The sequence below is a fragment of the Pleurodeles waltl genome, chromosome 1_1 (assembly GCF_031143425.1).
Source record: "Pleurodeles waltl isolate 20211129_DDA chromosome 1_1, aPleWal1.hap1.20221129, whole genome shotgun sequence".
Lineage (NCBI taxonomy): Eukaryota > Metazoa > Chordata > Amphibia > Caudata > Salamandridae > Pleurodeles > Pleurodeles waltl.
Window position 1 is genome coordinate 330895080 of NC_090436.1, and position 16295 is coordinate 330911374.

The 16295-nt window shown below is 42.6% G+C and overlaps 1 protein-coding gene across 2 annotated transcripts in view; it reads left to right on the top strand.

Annotated features, from left to right (window-relative positions):
• ZSWIM6 (zinc finger SWIM-type containing 6) overlaps positions 1 to 12240 on the top strand; it is a 368676-nt gene extending 356436 nt beyond the window's left edge. For both annotated transcript variants that reach the window (XM_069222559.1, XM_069222552.1), the window contains exons 13-14: positions 4953 to 5034; positions 11287 to 12240. In XM_069222559.1, the coding sequence (XP_069078660.1) occupies positions 4953 to 5034; positions 11287 to 12149 (945 nt within the window). In that variant the 3' untranslated portion in view covers positions 12150 to 12240. The remainder of the gene's footprint in view (positions 1 to 4952; positions 5035 to 11286) is intronic.
• Positions 12241 to 16295: the final 4055 nt, after the last annotated feature.

Here is a 16295-nt window from a genome sequence, read left to right on the forward strand (position 1 = left end):
ACTCTATGGGTCCCCAGATGTTGGGGGGCTGTCAGGAGGAACTGCCATTGCTTACCCTGATGTGCTGGCCTGTCTGAGCCTGTGTGCCCCCATGTGTTCCCCTGGGATTGGTTTGCCCAGCTCATCCAGGCCACTTTTCTCTCATCCCTTCTACTAGCACTTGGCTGGCGTATGGGAAGGACTACACTTTTCTTTACCTCTTTGGACTGGGGCATGGGTGGGGCACCATTGCTGCTGTTTGACTCATGCCACTTTGGCAGGTCTGGTGCGAGTCAGCTGGCTGCTTTTGCAGAGGCCCACCCCTCCCCAGGAAGGCCACATCACAATGTAGCCTAAGCAGTTGGGCTCTGCGACCGCCATCCTTCCCTCCCCCATAGGGTTGCCCTTTCCATCAGGTTGGAGGGCTGCTTCAGAAGAGCAATGGCACACTTTGAAAACCCCCGTCAAAAGGGGGGCATCTCCATCAACCCAGAGCGCAGCATACAAGAAGGCAACCGCCACCCAGTGAAAAATCCCCCAGCACAGCCCTTGCTCAGGAGGACATGAGGTCCGTTCTGCTCCAGACCCAGGCTCATAACTGATGACAAGCCGGCAGGCCAGGCTCTGCCTCTGAGGCCTCCAGCCTCCTTTCGTAGGACCGCAGTGACCCTGGAAAGGTACTGGTTTGGGGCAGCCATCCCATACCGGAGGGAGGACAAGGGTGGCGGCCCCAGCCCCCTCCGGGACGTGTTAACCTGAATACTGTTTGGTGCCCTCCCCCTCACGAGGGCATGGGGAAGAGACCTTACCTAACCTCCACAAAGGGCTTCCAAACCGCTGTTCCTTGTGAGGGTGGGGTGGGGGTTGGGGGGGGGCGTGGGAGTTGGGGGGGGGGGGGGAGGGGTTGGATGTCTGCCTACCACGGGAGACTGGGCCTTGTTGGCTCCACCTGCATGAGGGCTCACAGAGACCATTGTAACCCGTTGGATGGGCACGCAGGTACATCAACCCCCTTCCCCCCACCCTTTGCAAGTGATGTATTCACCACAGTAACTTCATGACTGTAGTTATTCTATGGATACAAATACCTACTGGGGGCAGTGATTTTTACAGTGATAGTTTCCTGCCTTGGCTTACTGATGTACATCATTCAGTGCAGAATAATCAGCTTCATGACAGTGCTTTCCACATTTGAACAGTGTATGATTCATGGTGATGCATGTCATGTAGATCCTTGCATGACCAGAGTAATGATTGTCAGTCCTTCTAGGACAAATACAGTATGGAAATGTTTCTCCTTATTTTGCATTCACGATGATGATAATCTGACAGCTACTTGCTTAGCAGAGTATTACTGGTTTTCGTACTTGGTTTAATTTTTTATGTGCATTAAAGTTCATTTTTACATGACTTGTTGTGGAGACTATTCTGTAGTGTAATTAATGTGTCACTGGTTGAGTGTGTTGTGCAAATGCTCTACCCGTGATCTGTGGATAAGCCTGAGTGCTCCATGTCAAGCTACCGGGGGTGAGCACAGGTTATCCTTGGTGTGTAACTTACTCACCCTGACTGGAGGAATTGTTTCTGCCTGGCTGAGGTGCCCACCCCAGCCAACCAGAAACTCAAGTTCTAACGCCCTTCTCCTGCTTATCTGTGTTGAACATTGTCACTGAGATTCCCACGACTCCCAGGCTGCTAACACTTCTTTCCTGCCTCTCCACAGCTACCCTCTGCAATGCAAGATAACAGTACAGACAGTTTCTGATCTGTCATCTCCCCCCCCCCCCCCCACCCCTCCAACTGCACTTCACATCTGTCAAAGTAAGGCGAGAATCCCTACACTTCTCACTGCCATTGCTGTTTCACTTAACATCTCACAAAGCTGCAGGACAAACCCTATTCACCTTCACCTCAGAACTTTCCTTCATACCTCTATTTACACAAACTAATTGACCACTGTTAGTTCTGGGAATGGACGTCCAGTCCCTGATCCTCCTAAAAACAAGAACAGAGTTGCACTGTAGTCTAACTGTTCCAGAGGCAAGTGGACCTTTTAGGCAGATCTGAAATCTCTTCCCTACAATGTTGGCTAGTTGATCCACAAGCTAATCATCCTTCAACAACTCTGAGCTACAAGTGAATGTTATTTCTCATAAGCACCTTCAATAGTCACTTACCTGCTCCCCTGGTACCCTCTTAAAGGACATTGAGTTATTTTCTGCACTTCTGCCTAACCTTCTTCCACGTCCAACTAACAAGATTTAATATATCTGTATTTGTGATTTAGGCTTTTTTTTTTTTGTTTGTTTTTTACACTCCTCTAATCCTACAGTTGACAAATTACTCTCGCCAGATATCCACATGATCCCTCCAAGAGAGATGCGCACACACACACACGCACACAGCCGCCCCCCCCCCCCGACCACATGATTGAAATCCACCTCAAAGCATTTAGTGCCCGCTTTCTTCAGTATATAAATCAGACCTAATCATCAGCAGTGACTTTGACTTACTATTCTCAATGGAGACTTGGCAAAAGAAATCCTCTCAACTCATGGGCTACCTCCTTCCCCTGGTTCCTCTACCATGCCTCTTGACTTGACTGGGAAACATTGGGGTGCGAGGAGGGTAGCAGCTATACGCAAATGCTCTCAGTGGTGCACAAGACTGAATAACAGGAATTTCTCCTTTTCAATGCTTTCCAGCTGACCTGAAAATAGCTGACTTAATCCCTACTAAATTCCACCTGATTTCCCTCCCTTCCCCAAGGAGACCACCTAATGTTTGTACAACAGATCACTGAGCCTATCATGGCATAACAGTCCTATTCACATCATTTTCTGCAATGTCAGTCTTCACTGGGGTTACTAAAATGACTTCTTTGTCGCACAGTTGGTGGATGTCTTAGTCTGTGATGACCTCACCCAACACCCAATCTCTCCCACCCCTAAAAAAAATCTGGTACGTAAAGACCTCGACTCTGATGCATTTTAGCTTGGTTTAGGTCAGTCCAAAGGTCAAACTAAATCCAATCCCAGTTTGCTGGTTAGATAATCTCCTGGATCTTTTCTCCCTCAGTTCCTTGGACAATAATCAAAGGCCAACAGAAGTAACCCAAACAATGGGTTGAAGTTGACAAGGACATCAACCATGTCTACGTCCATATCTCCATATCTTTCCTTTCAAGACAGCCCAGCTAACCAAGAACTTGGTCATTGAAATATTCACTCTACAAACTGAAATTGCAACGATCAAATCCTCCTTAAGATGGTTCTAGAATCAACACAACAAGGACAGAGATTGAACTATACGGAGGACTGTTCAGTATACCTATATAGATTCCACATTTTGAGCAGGATAAAATACATGTTTAATTTTTGATGCCCTTATTTGTTTGGAGTTAATCCTTACTAAAATAAAATCAAAAAAGCTTTTTGATATGGTACAACAAGCAGCAAAACCTCCTTCAGACCTGCTACTCAATAACTCCCTTGTTAATTAGCTTTAAACATGTCTTTACGCTTAGACTCCTAGATGATGCTGTTGTCCTTCAGAATCACTCTTAGCATTTGACATCCAACAGGCCACGCACCTCAAAATCCTACGTGAAAGGATGGGAATTAAAGGCACGGTTCTCAGGCGGTGCATCTCATACCTGAAAAATCACTTTCAGCGTGTAAATTGTAAACTTACGATGTCTTCACTTAAACAAGAGTGCACTACAGTGTTTCATGAATAATCCCAGCCTCTTTAGGAGCCCTCCTAAATATAATCTAATGTTTTATACCACTGCTACACCAATGGCCCAACAATATCCCCTCCAGAAGACGATAGTCACCTTGCACAAATCCTAAACAAATTTCAGACCTCGATGATCACCCCCAATTAAATTCTTCAGGAAAAAAAGACAATTTTATCTTAACATCTTAGACTGTCAGGTGTCCATCACTGAATATGCAGATCACTAGACATTTTTTTTCGCCAAGATTTATTCAAACGCCTTTGCTTAAAGAGCACAATTCCAATCTAGACTTCTAAATGGTATCACACCCTGATGTTTATTTCAAACAACTGGAACAATTGGCTTCTAATCAAAGCAAGAGTCTCACAGACTGGTGTACCATTTACAAACACCTACACTCTGAATCCTCTAAACTATCTGTTCAAAAAACTATCCAGGCAGGTGGGCAACTGAAGTTAGGAAGCTCTGAAAAACCTTGTCCTTCAGCTGCCCATTTCCAGAAGAAAGGCACTCAGTCCTTTTTAAGGGAGTACACCATAGCCCTAACGTTGTGTACCACTGGTCATAAGAACAAACTCTTGTTTCCATATCTTAGAGGTTAACTGCTTTTGAACAAACTTGTTTAAATGGCTTTGGTTATTTAGGAAGACTACAGCAAGCAGATCAGTCACTCCTAAAGGGACCACTGTTCCCAAATCCACTTGGATCAATTTGTCCTCTCTCTTTGAGATATATAGATAGATATAGATTTTTTTTTTAATATTCCCCTATTTTCTGTTTTCTATGTGGCACAAACGCATGTATTTTACTGCTAATCTTAATCTCGGTCACTCTGTACATGAATAGGAATCTTTTTTTTTATCACATATTGTACGGTTATGCTAGCCTTTTTATTATGTAAAGTGGCCTAATAATCCAGAGTCTAGTCTTTGTTGTAAAAACCCACAAATAAAGGAGGCAACCACAAATGTATTTTATTTGTGAACATAGTTGAGTAGAGAAATTGCTCGCTCTTTTCGTAAATCAGCCCTCCACCTGCATTGTGCAGAACATCAAGAATCCAAACTTAAGAAATAGAGCAAAGTGGTGTATTGCAGCACCCTCCCGAGCAATGTCTTTTTTTTTTTCTGTAGATTTTGTGGAAAACAAATGTGTTTAATGAACTGTGACAAACTGAGTTGAATGTTTCCTATGCAATTAATTCACTGTGTATTTGATCCCGTCCATACAGGTGATGCGCATGACATTGTCAACATTAAATTGGCGGCGGCGTGAGATGGTTCGATGGTTAGTAACATGTGCTACAGAAGTAGGTAAGTGCCTTAACAAATGTGTTGTCTGCATGCTAGCAGTGGCGGCCACCGCAGATCTCAAGGGGAGGGGTGGGGCAAAGGACAGTAGTACGAGGTGATAAATTTTAAAAACAAATAATAAAAAAACAGTACCTTTTCCTGCGCCTCCTGTGTTGCTTCTCTGGTCTTGTGGTGTCCCATAGGCTCCCCAGCAATCCTGGTTCTGCTTTCATGCTACACCTAGCATGAAAGTAGTCCCAGGATTGGTCTGAGCGGTACGGACTGCCGTTCAGACACAAACCTGGGATCTGTGCAGTTTCTCTAGCCCGGCTGTGTACACAGCCGGGCTGGAGAAACCTAAGTGCGCATGTATGTTTGGCCGGCCTAAGCAGGCCGGCCCAACACACATGCACACTTAGTGCTCTCCACTCACCCACCCCACCCCACCACCCCCCCCCCCCCACACCCAATGGCCCAGCCCCTCCCTGAACACGCTGCTGGTTGAGCCAGCAGATGAAAGATAAAACAATAACTAAATATTGTTTTATCTTTCATCTCCTGGTTTAGCCAAGGGGCGACACTCCTTTGCCATTGTGAAGGAGCCGCCATTGCAGGCTCGATTGTTGTGAACATGGTCAACTTAATTTGAGTGCCACAGCAGGTCTAGGTTAATCTAAATGTTTGACCTCCAATTTACTAAGTGAATACTTGCTTAATATACAGTGTTTGATATTAAAGTCCCATGTATTTTATGGTCTTTGGAGGTAGCTGAATTTGCAATCATTTTGACACATCCGGTCTATCTGTAGCCATGCAGATTAAACATTCCTGCACCATGCTCTGTGCCCCATTGATTTCTTTTCCGTCAGCACCTGGACATTAACTATATACCTTTTTCCATTCAACTTCCAATCCATCTTGACTGTAAAAATAGAGCCCAGGCTACATTGATGTTTCACCACCAAAAGTAATTTGACTTTGCTTTTCCTCTCCTGGAGCAATGAATATTTTGAACAGTATTCCCCGGTTCCAGGAACTTTGCGCACCTCTCCCCCCCCGCCCCCCCCAATCACTCCTGTAGGAAGACGGACCAATTTAAATGTGAGATTTAAATTATCTGTTTATAAACCATGAGAACCCTATCATTTCAGTTTTAGGTGAGGCATTCTAATGGATTCTTGATAGCATACTGTTGCACCACAGTCAAACTCTGGAAGTGTATGCTTCCTTCTTAGAACCCTTGGGGGGAGGGGGGAGAGGTTGTTTGTGTGTTCTCTCCTTATTGCCTCAGTCCTTACTAGATTTACTTTTGTACTGTCACGTGTTCTGTACCAGTGTGCTCGAACTAGTTTTCAGCTTTACACAGGCTACTAGACGTACATAACCTGGTAACTAGGCTGTTTTTAGAACTGTCCTTGGTCTTCCTACTCTTCATTGACTTCCTACTTTTTCTTGGCCAAGCTCCGTGCTTGTCATGCCAGTGCTATCCACTGTGGGCCTGAATTCTTTCATGCCTAAACTGGGCGATCTGCTTGAAATAAACTTCTTTGTTAACCTCTTCTCCTTTTCACCCTTACCTGGTCTTAAAAGGCCTGAATTAGCCATTACTAGCTTCTTAGTACAAACGGATAAACTTTGGAACCCGCTTCCTAAGTACATGTACAAAGTTTCAGAATGTATTTTCAGGAAAGTGCTAAAACTGACTCTTACCCTCCCACCCCAGCCCTTGTATGGCACAGAACTGTTGTGACAGCAGAAACAATGGATACTAGTTTCCCTGCACATGGTAGCATCCAGCCAATCCTTTCTGAACTCGTTCCAGAAGCCTTAGTCTACTTACCAGACTCTCAGATTGCATGTCCTTATTACCCACACCAAGCAGTCATCAAATGAACTGAACGTGTCCCCTTGCATTGCTCCGTACCTCCACAGTCCACGCCTGCTGCCAAAAACCACTGCCCATCAAACCTCTCTCTCAAGATGTCCACATCAGCGCAAAACATAACGACCATTTACCAAACACCTCCTTTATATTCGTCCAAGACCTCTCCTCCTACCCAGCATTCCCGTGTCAATTTTTTTTCGGCAATACTCAAGTTTACCCGCATCACAGGACAGTGGCAGTGGAGAGCTTGGATTTAATGCCTCTGAGAGCAGTTGCATAACTTACCACACTTAATAGCTCCCATTCACTTAATCACAAACTACGTCTAGCATAGACCTCACACATGATCCACCAGTCACCATGCATCACAATCCATATCTTACATCGACACACGTGAATTACCCATACTTGAGCAGACACACTTATTATTTATGAATAATCTTAAACCTCCCCTTTGCTCAGTCACCACACCTCATGTGTATGATTTTTTTTCATTAACTAATTTTTAATTGTTTTGTATGTTGTGAGTCACACCATAACCTGACTCCATTAAGTACGGTGATGTGTATCTAAGAAAAATGCTAGTAACGGCTCATGTTATAATTATTGTATATAGTTTACATTTTTTTTTAAGAATACTGGTTTTCCCTGTAGATAACTATGGATATCTGCTATTATGACTAAGTGCTAGTGATGGCTTAGTGAGAAGCTCCGAAGTCAGTCCTGTGTTTTACCCAAAGGGTTTTTGAATCCGTACACAGTCAAAATCTTTATTTTGCTTTGCATAAAACCATAAATAATACAGTTGTAATCCAAAATCACAAAACATTTTAAATGTCAGGACATACTTTACAGAAAGACTATTTGAAATGTACATATCAAACACGATCCCAGATGATTGAATGAGACTCACATTAGCCTCCTTTTAGCTATCCGACTAGGCGAACCGGAAATAAAAACCTGGGTCAGCCCTCCATAGTTTTTCTACACTTGACAGCCACTTTCAGCAAAGAGGAGAATAAAACCCACATCTAAGCTACCTAGAAGCTGTGAATAAAATAAAGCATCAGAACACTTTCTAAACTCCAGAAACTTTACAATTGGCTTCAGGTACATAACAAACTGAGCTCTATACATTTTGCAAAAAAACAAAGGGCCTCAGAATTTGAGTGGAAGACTTGTTGGCAGGGCAAGCCTGAGCACATGGTCCCAGCCGAAGTGACTTTCCCAAAAACATAAAAGGCGCCAAACCGAACCCGCCCTGAAACGGAACAGAAGTGACATCTCCTACCTAGGAAGGGCTGTAAGGATAAATTAATCGCCGGTACCTGAGGCATGCTAAGTGCTAAAAACATTCTAACTGAGCTTTTATTAGACTCTGAACACAGTCTTCAGGGGTAGCTAAAATCATTAAATCTCGGCTTGACCTTTGTCTTTAGCACTTTATTAAAGTGCTTGGTGCATGGAACATACTTGAAACCTATCTCAACCATGGAATGGAACAGCCCATGTCAAGGCTGAGACAATCAGTATGATTTTCCTACATAAGTTGGCCTCCACATCAGTCCATAGATTAACCCAGAGCAATAATAGGGTCCATTTAATTTTATGTTAAATAAAATCAAGATTTAAATCCGTATAAATAATGAAATGGGAACTGGTAGGTGGGAGATGAAGCAGGCACCTACAGATATGGTTTCCCTTTGTAAGGAGGAAGGATTTGAAACCCCCCAACTAATGCCCCATATAAAGCTGCAGAAACACATTGTGCGTTATACATAGTTAAAAATAATCTTTAAAGAGTGCCAGTCTCCCTTCTTAGTTTCAGGTGTGCTGTACTAGCCTGAAAGTGCCAGGAACCTGAGGAGTCAAAAACAGCAAGATAAAAACAATTTAAGACGATTCACAATTTGCCTATTAACATGTAGTGTCAATGACCCTTTCTTGCCTGAGCAACAAGCCATAATGTGGGACTTCCCATATTTGATGGATAGGTCGCTGTTGCTCATAAAATCCACAAATGCCTCTACTAGGACATGCATGGCTCTTGGTCTCCGGGCTAAGAACTGCATCATCTACAAATAGCAGTGTGGATACTAGCAGATTCTTAATTTTTGGCACATCCACAGTTACACTCAACCGGTGTGAGCTCGACTCTTTTTTTATATACAGCATGAACAAAGGGGCCAAGATAAATCTTTGGCGAACCTCTTGCTAGCGAAAATGAGTCAGATATGTAGCCTGAAGGGCTATATCTCACTTTAGCTGTAAGGTCCTTGTGCAAAGTGGATAGAAAGTTAACCAATGCAAGATCCAACCCCAATTCCAACAGCATTAAGCATAATTTTGATTGGTTAACAGTCAAATGCTGTGGATTAATCCCTAAAGGCCAGTTGTAATGGACCGTGCCTAGCAGCAGTGTATTTGCCTATGATCAGGTGCAAATTCAGCCACTGTTTCACTGTACCCAGTCAAGTACAGAAGCCGAATTGGAAAGGACACAAAGCCCTGTTCTGTGTAGCCCAGGCTCTTCCGCTATGGAAAACCACCATTCCCACAATCTTAACAGTGCTATTGAGTAAAGAGATAGGATGATAGCACTTGGGTGAATTATTGTCCCCCTTTTTTTAAAGATGGGGACTATGGTGAACCCTTTCCAGGAACTCTTGATCCTGTGGCAAAAAGTTATTTAAAGTGTTAGAGAGCAAAGGGCCCTAGACATCGATGTTACATTTTATAATGTCCATGGATACCCCATCTAGCTCTGGAGGTTTTCTGCCCAGGCTTTGCTTTATAGCAGCTTCCACTTCTGTAAGGTAATGATCGTCAGGGAGCATTCCACACCTAATCCCGTGAACAGGACTCCAGTCCCTTCTATTCTACAGCATGATATATGGTACCAAAAGGTTGGACCCAATCAAAACCAGACATGTTACAAAATAGGAAGGGGTTAGCTGGAGCATCCCTGCACTGATCCGGGTCACCAAATCCCAGAAGGCGTTACTGTTCTGCTGTGCTGCAGCATGTTCCTGCTTTTCCCAATCCTTGTTAAACAAATTTCTCCTTTCGGTTAATGTGATTTTATTAATAATGATCCCCGTCTCCAGCATCCTGTCAATTGAAGTACCATTAACGGGGGCAAAGACTCCCCTCTCCTCACCCCCATGGCTTTTCTTTTACTCACTTTTGCAAATCGCAGCCAATTACTGCGGAAATAAATTAAAAGCTACCTCCAGAAAAAAACCAAGAGGGTTGGGCCCATCCCAGCCTCTTCCAGGTTCTAACAGGCAACTCTTGGCCTGGGCTTCGCCCACGCTTGTCCTATACAGCAGGGATGTCAATGGCGCTGTAAGCACTAGGGAGGCCTTGCTCATTTCCCTCACAGGTGTAGCGCCGGTGGCTCCTCCAGATGAAAGGGCTACTGGGACTAGTAGTCCCCAACAGCCAAAAGTTCGTCCCCTGCAACGGGGATGTCGATGGCACTATAATCGCAAACTGAGGTCTTGCTCCTCCCCCCTCACAGATGCAGCATCTGTGGCACATCCAGGAACAAGGGCTTCTTGGACTGATACTCCCTCAACAAACATGAGTTTGTCTTAAAAAAAGACCTGTTTCCCTATAGATAACTACTGGTATATACTATTAGAACTAAGGGCTAGTGGTGGCTTTGTGAGAAGCTCAGATGTCATTCCTGTGTTACTCAGAGGGTTTTTGAATCAGTTCAGTTGTACTATGGAAAGCCTTGGGGTCTGTCTTTGTTGCATTCTCTAGGAGCCAGGTGGCACTGGCCACCCTATGGCATGTTTGGCTTTACAAGTTGGCATCATTGACTACATAACCCGAATCCACATACCAATCCAGTTTACAATTTTCACACATTTATCTTTGGTTTGCAAGCTTGGGTATTTTAGAATAATTAAAGCAGTAACACGTATCACACAAGAACCTTTAGTTTATAATTGCACTGTGGTGCTTTTGATCCGGTAAGATACATTTGTGAGACCTTGCTAAAGTCTGACCTACATCAGTGTAGTCTCCCACTCGAATTTCTCCGGGGGGGTGTTTTTGCATTCTGTCTTAGATAAGTACTTGTCAGATCTTCCTCTTGACTTCCTCTGATTTGGGAAGCAGCCTTGTTCCCGCTTCATTTTGAACACCTATTCAGAGTTATTAAAAAGAAAAAGAAAAATGTCCAATTATGTGCATTTTTGTAAAGCACCAGCATGCTATCTGCCTGCGCCCCCCCCCCCCCCCCGTGGTCCCGAATGAAGCTTAAGTATTTTCACGTTTATCTGGTCCTCTGACTAATCTGTTTGAAGTTATAGTAATTGCCAGTTTTCTTAGCATTTTCTTCCTTCTGCTCAGTGCTTCTGCTTTCTCTTCAACAGGTGTTTATGCCCTGGACAGTATCATGCAGAGCTGGTTTACTCTCTTCACTCCGACGGAAGCCACTAGTATTGTTGCCACGACTGTCATGTCGAACAGCACTATTGTCCGTCTGCATCTGGACTGCCACCAGCAGGAGAAACTGGCTAGCAGTGCTAGGACGCTTGCACTCCAGTGTGCCATGAAGGACCCTCAGAACTGTGCCCTCTCTGCACTCACCTTATGTGAAAAGGATCACATAGCTTTTGAGACTGCTTACCAAATTGTTCTGGATGCTGCTACCACGGGCATGAGCTACACACAGCTTTTTACCATAGCAAGGTATATGGAACACCGCGGTTATCCCATGCGGGCCTACAAGCTGGCGACTTTGGCCATGACGCACCTGAACCTGAGTTACAATCAGGATACACACCCTGCCATTAATGACGTTTTGTGGGCTTGTGCGCTCAGCCACTCCCTTGGGAAAAATGAGCTGGCGGCTATTATACCTCTGGTGGTCAAGAGTGTCAAATGTGCAACAGTACTCTCGGACATTTTGCGCAGGTGCACTTTGACCACACCTGGAATGGTGGGACTGCATGGAAGGAGGAACTCTGGTAAGCTCATGTCCCTAGACAAGGCCCCGCTCAGACAGCTTTTGGATGCCACGATTGGGGCCTACATCAATACCACGCACTCACGGCTCACACACATCAGCCCGCGACACTATAGTGAGTTTATCGAGTTCCTCAGCAAGGCCCGAGAGACCTTCCTAATGGCTCACGACGGACACATTCAGTTTACGCAGTTCATTGACAACCTAAAACAAATATACAAAGGCAAAAAGAAACTAATGATGTTGGTCCGCGAGCGGTTTGGTTGATGAAAATGTCCGGGTGGGATGGGAGGGGTGGGAGGAGTGAGGGAGGGATGTTTGTTTTTACTTGAGCCTGCCTTTGTATACTTTTTAACTTAAAAAAGGAGAAAAAAAAGAAGAAAAAAACAGAGCCGCACCGGTATTATGTGTATAGTTATATTGAGTTTTCGAACTAAAAATCGTCCGTCATGTTGTGAAAGTTTGTGTTTCTATTTTTTCCTGTTGTGTGTATGAGAGAGACAGAGGTTTAACATGTTTGGTTTACACTGAGTATATGTTGTCAAGTGGCAAAAGCCCACATAGCTCTCCTGTCCTTATGTATACGTTCACAGCCTCAAAGGAAATCGCAATGGCTTTAAAAAAGATTAAAATAAAAACCAAACAAAAAAACCTCCATCCTGTGACAAGTACCTCGAATGGCTCCAGCTTTACTCCTTTGTAACTCATCCTTAACATTTCAGCATCTTTAAACCAACCAACCGACCGACACCACCAATGCCAACCTGAAATGCTAACTAATAGTTTAAAAGGCTGACTACGTGGCTTTGCAGTGCTGTTCATCTAGAAGCATGGCACACGACGCTTGTGCATGTGGAAACTTAGCGACTGTCAACATACATTCTCAGGGATTTATCAAAAAAATAAAAGAATGAGAGCATTTATTGTGCTGTGTATATATATTAAAGTATATGTCTGAATATTGAAAAAGTATAACTAATTTATAAAAAAAATATTCTATGTAATGCAAAATACTTGAAGCTGCAGTAGCTTGGTTTTAAACAAACGCAAAGGTGAAAGAAAACATATCAGAAGGACTTAGTGCAGTGCGCCTTGCCTTGGGGTTGGCTCGGGTGGTGAAACTAAATGCTGGGCATCTATGCAGAGCCACCTTTTATGATTACATGGTTGGACAGATCTACCAGAGAAACATGTATTTATGTATAATATATATTAAGTATATTATATGTACTTGGTGTGTGCACATGCACATGCTTGTACCAGGCGTGAAAGTTAAGGGGACATCAAACATTGCCAGCGCAGCAAGCCTTAGCATTTAGAATACAGTTTATCAGAGTAGGAGTTCTGCCTTCTGGCCTACAAACACAAAGGGACACGATCCGAAATTAATTCCAAAACGATTGACCTGAAAAATTACCCCTTTGCAGAGAGCTCGTAAGCTAACCTGCATGCACAAATAGTTATGTATGTAATATGTATGTTTTTACATATATATTATATGTATAATCTGCAACGGTATTTGGACTTTGTGCAGGACAGAAAGTTGTGGAGGTATGACTGTTCTACTTCATTTTTTACGTTCTTTTTTTCACTAGACTTAAACAAAACAGCCTTCTATCTTGCCTTGTCTTAATGCTTTAAAATAACCAAACTGGAGATCTAACTACCAAACTGTTCGTTATATTAAATACCAACTTTTGTTATTATAGTGTCTTTAATTTAGCGGAATGGTTCTGTATCTTTGTGCTTTTTCAAGCAATTTTTTATGTTTTGGTGCAAAAGTTGTCTAGTGTCTCCTGTTCCCTTAATTAGAGAACATGCTAGAGGTATGTTTGTAGGTATTTTTGTTTAGAAAATGTCATGCTTTCCATTTTATTTATTATACTAGGTAAAAGGTTGTACTTCATCACCCATGTAAACATGCCCATGAAGTTGAAAGTAATTAAGATTTGATACACTGATATCAATTTATTTATGTAACTAAATCACTGTTTTATAAACTTGTTAATGATCAACAATTTTTTTGTTTTGATTAAAATTAGTTTTTTGAAAGTTGATTCAGCTTCCTTTTATATGTATGTTCATGCAGTAAATGCTCGTGAATTCTTTGTGTAAATATCGTAAGACGTCGATGTGAGAGTTTCTACAATACATTATTCCTAATACTCTGGCTTCCCAAAAAATAAATTTTGCTAAAAAAATGTGCTTTTCTCTTTTGATTTTAAGGTGGTATAATGTAGTAAATCATTGCATGAGCTGTAGGGCTGATGGTGCACTGCCGTTCATGGTTAGGGTCTTTAGGTGCTGTACATAGTACCGTCTAACAGAATTTAATTTTTCTTGATGAATAAAAGGATTGTGCTGTAAAAAATCTGGAACAGGCTGCTTTAAATAGTGTTCTTTTTTACATTGGTAACCATTGTAGTAGTCGGCAAACATAATTTCCTCAATTTTAGTGAAATTCAGATTAGGAAGTCTAAATTCTTTGAGGCTGCAATATACTTTTTTGTAGTTGTATATTGCACAAACTGAGCCCAAAGTGTATTGGAGCACTTTCCATGAACACCTGTTAAATTGCAAAAAAAAAGTATTTAATTTTTTTTGGCACGGGGAGATTGTGTAATTTGCCCAGAATCACAGGAAGTTGAGCCTACGCAGTCTCGAAACCGGTTTCATAATTGACAGCACAGTTTCATAACCGTAAATGTACATGGGGATTGACCGCTGCTGCCTGACACTGGACAGATGAAAAGGGGTTATGCGATTTAGAAGTCTCCTGTAAGTGGCAGGACTTGGTTATTGCAGTTATTTTAGAATCTAAGTTTAATTGAAAATTGCACTTAGACCCTAGGTTTCTAACTACTTACACTGGTTAAAATGGGCTACTCAGCTGAAGGATAAAGGGTGGATTTTCATTGATAGAATTTGAGTTAGCTGCATTAATTTTAGGTAAGTAGTCAATCATCCATAAGCAAGTGGCTTGGGTGGCTCATGATGAATCAGAGCTTGAAAATTAGTAAGGTCTTTCAAGTTAATTAATTTAGTCATTTAAAATGTATTAGTAGCTATGCTAGAGGGCAAACATATCTTAAACAAAAAAGTGTGAATTGTTGCATCTTGGAGCACTCAGTGTTACCTGGGATAAGAAAAAAAAATCCCATCAAAGTTTTAAATCTATAGAAGGAAAAGGGATGCACTAAGTTAACACTACACTGCCAGTGTCACAGTTGGCTACCCTGATGCCTAATCCTATAATCAGTGCTATCAGATTCTGCTGAGAAGCCCAAAAGAATCAGCACCCGTTCACTGCACCATCCGTATTCTAAATATGATTCATGACTAAAGTATCAACCGATTTGGTACCTGTGCCCCATGCAGAAGCTGATGGCTCCTGATATGGTGTATACAGGGGGTTTGGGTGAGTCTCTTGCTCATAAGTGGTTGTCTTTCTGTCTGTTCCCAGCTCTGTCTTCAATGGCTTTCCTCCCTATTATTGGTCTCGCCCCAGGAGCGATTTTCATATACATTAAGTTGGGACAAGTTGCATGATCCCATTGCTGATGGTATGCATTGCATTTTTATTTCTTCTCCGTGGAAGTGCTTTGCTTTCCTCACTCTGCCTTTGTCTCCATTTCCCAGCCCATAGTCTTTCTTCCAGCTTCCCCATGCCTGCTTGTCAGATCATCTCCCATTCCATCAATGTGTGCACATGGGGACTTGAACACAGCAGATATCCTGCAATTGTTTTTCATACTTCATTAAAACAAATCCGAAAATGACCTCCTGTGAGCATTACAATGAGTACTTTGTCTATCAGGATCTCAGTTGCTCCTCACAATGTAATTGAGAAACATTTATTTGCTTCCTCTTAGAAAGTGGGTACCAGACAAGATACTGCAGGAAGGCTTTTCCTGCGTATAAGCCACTAGGGCAAATGTTTTTTGCTACCTCTATAGAATGTTAAAGGCAGTGTTGAAAGTGTGATGTGATTTTAATGTTAAACTATAGCTGGAAGAGTGGACTGGTAAAGGTCCCTAGTTAATTTGTTTATGTATACATGTTATACACAGGTTTGTTCAGTTTTTTGATAGTGCCTCCAGGGTGCAGTTCTTTCTGGGGTTTTGTTGTCTGCATCATTGTAAAATTAACAACCAACTACTTATTCATCGTTTCGAACAAAACAGGTGTATTTGTTTTGTTTATGAACAGTTTAGTCCACAAATGTTTTGATGTGGAAACACTTGCCCTTTCTGTCAGTTATTGATCTTCAATATTGTGCTTAAGGTCATTGAGGGTTCAACTACCATTTTATGTTTGGTTTAACCTTACTTATTATTCGGTATCTGGTTTTGTTGTGCCTGAAGGTCCAGCATGTTTCAGCCTCATTATCAGTTTGAACTGCTTTGTCAGGAA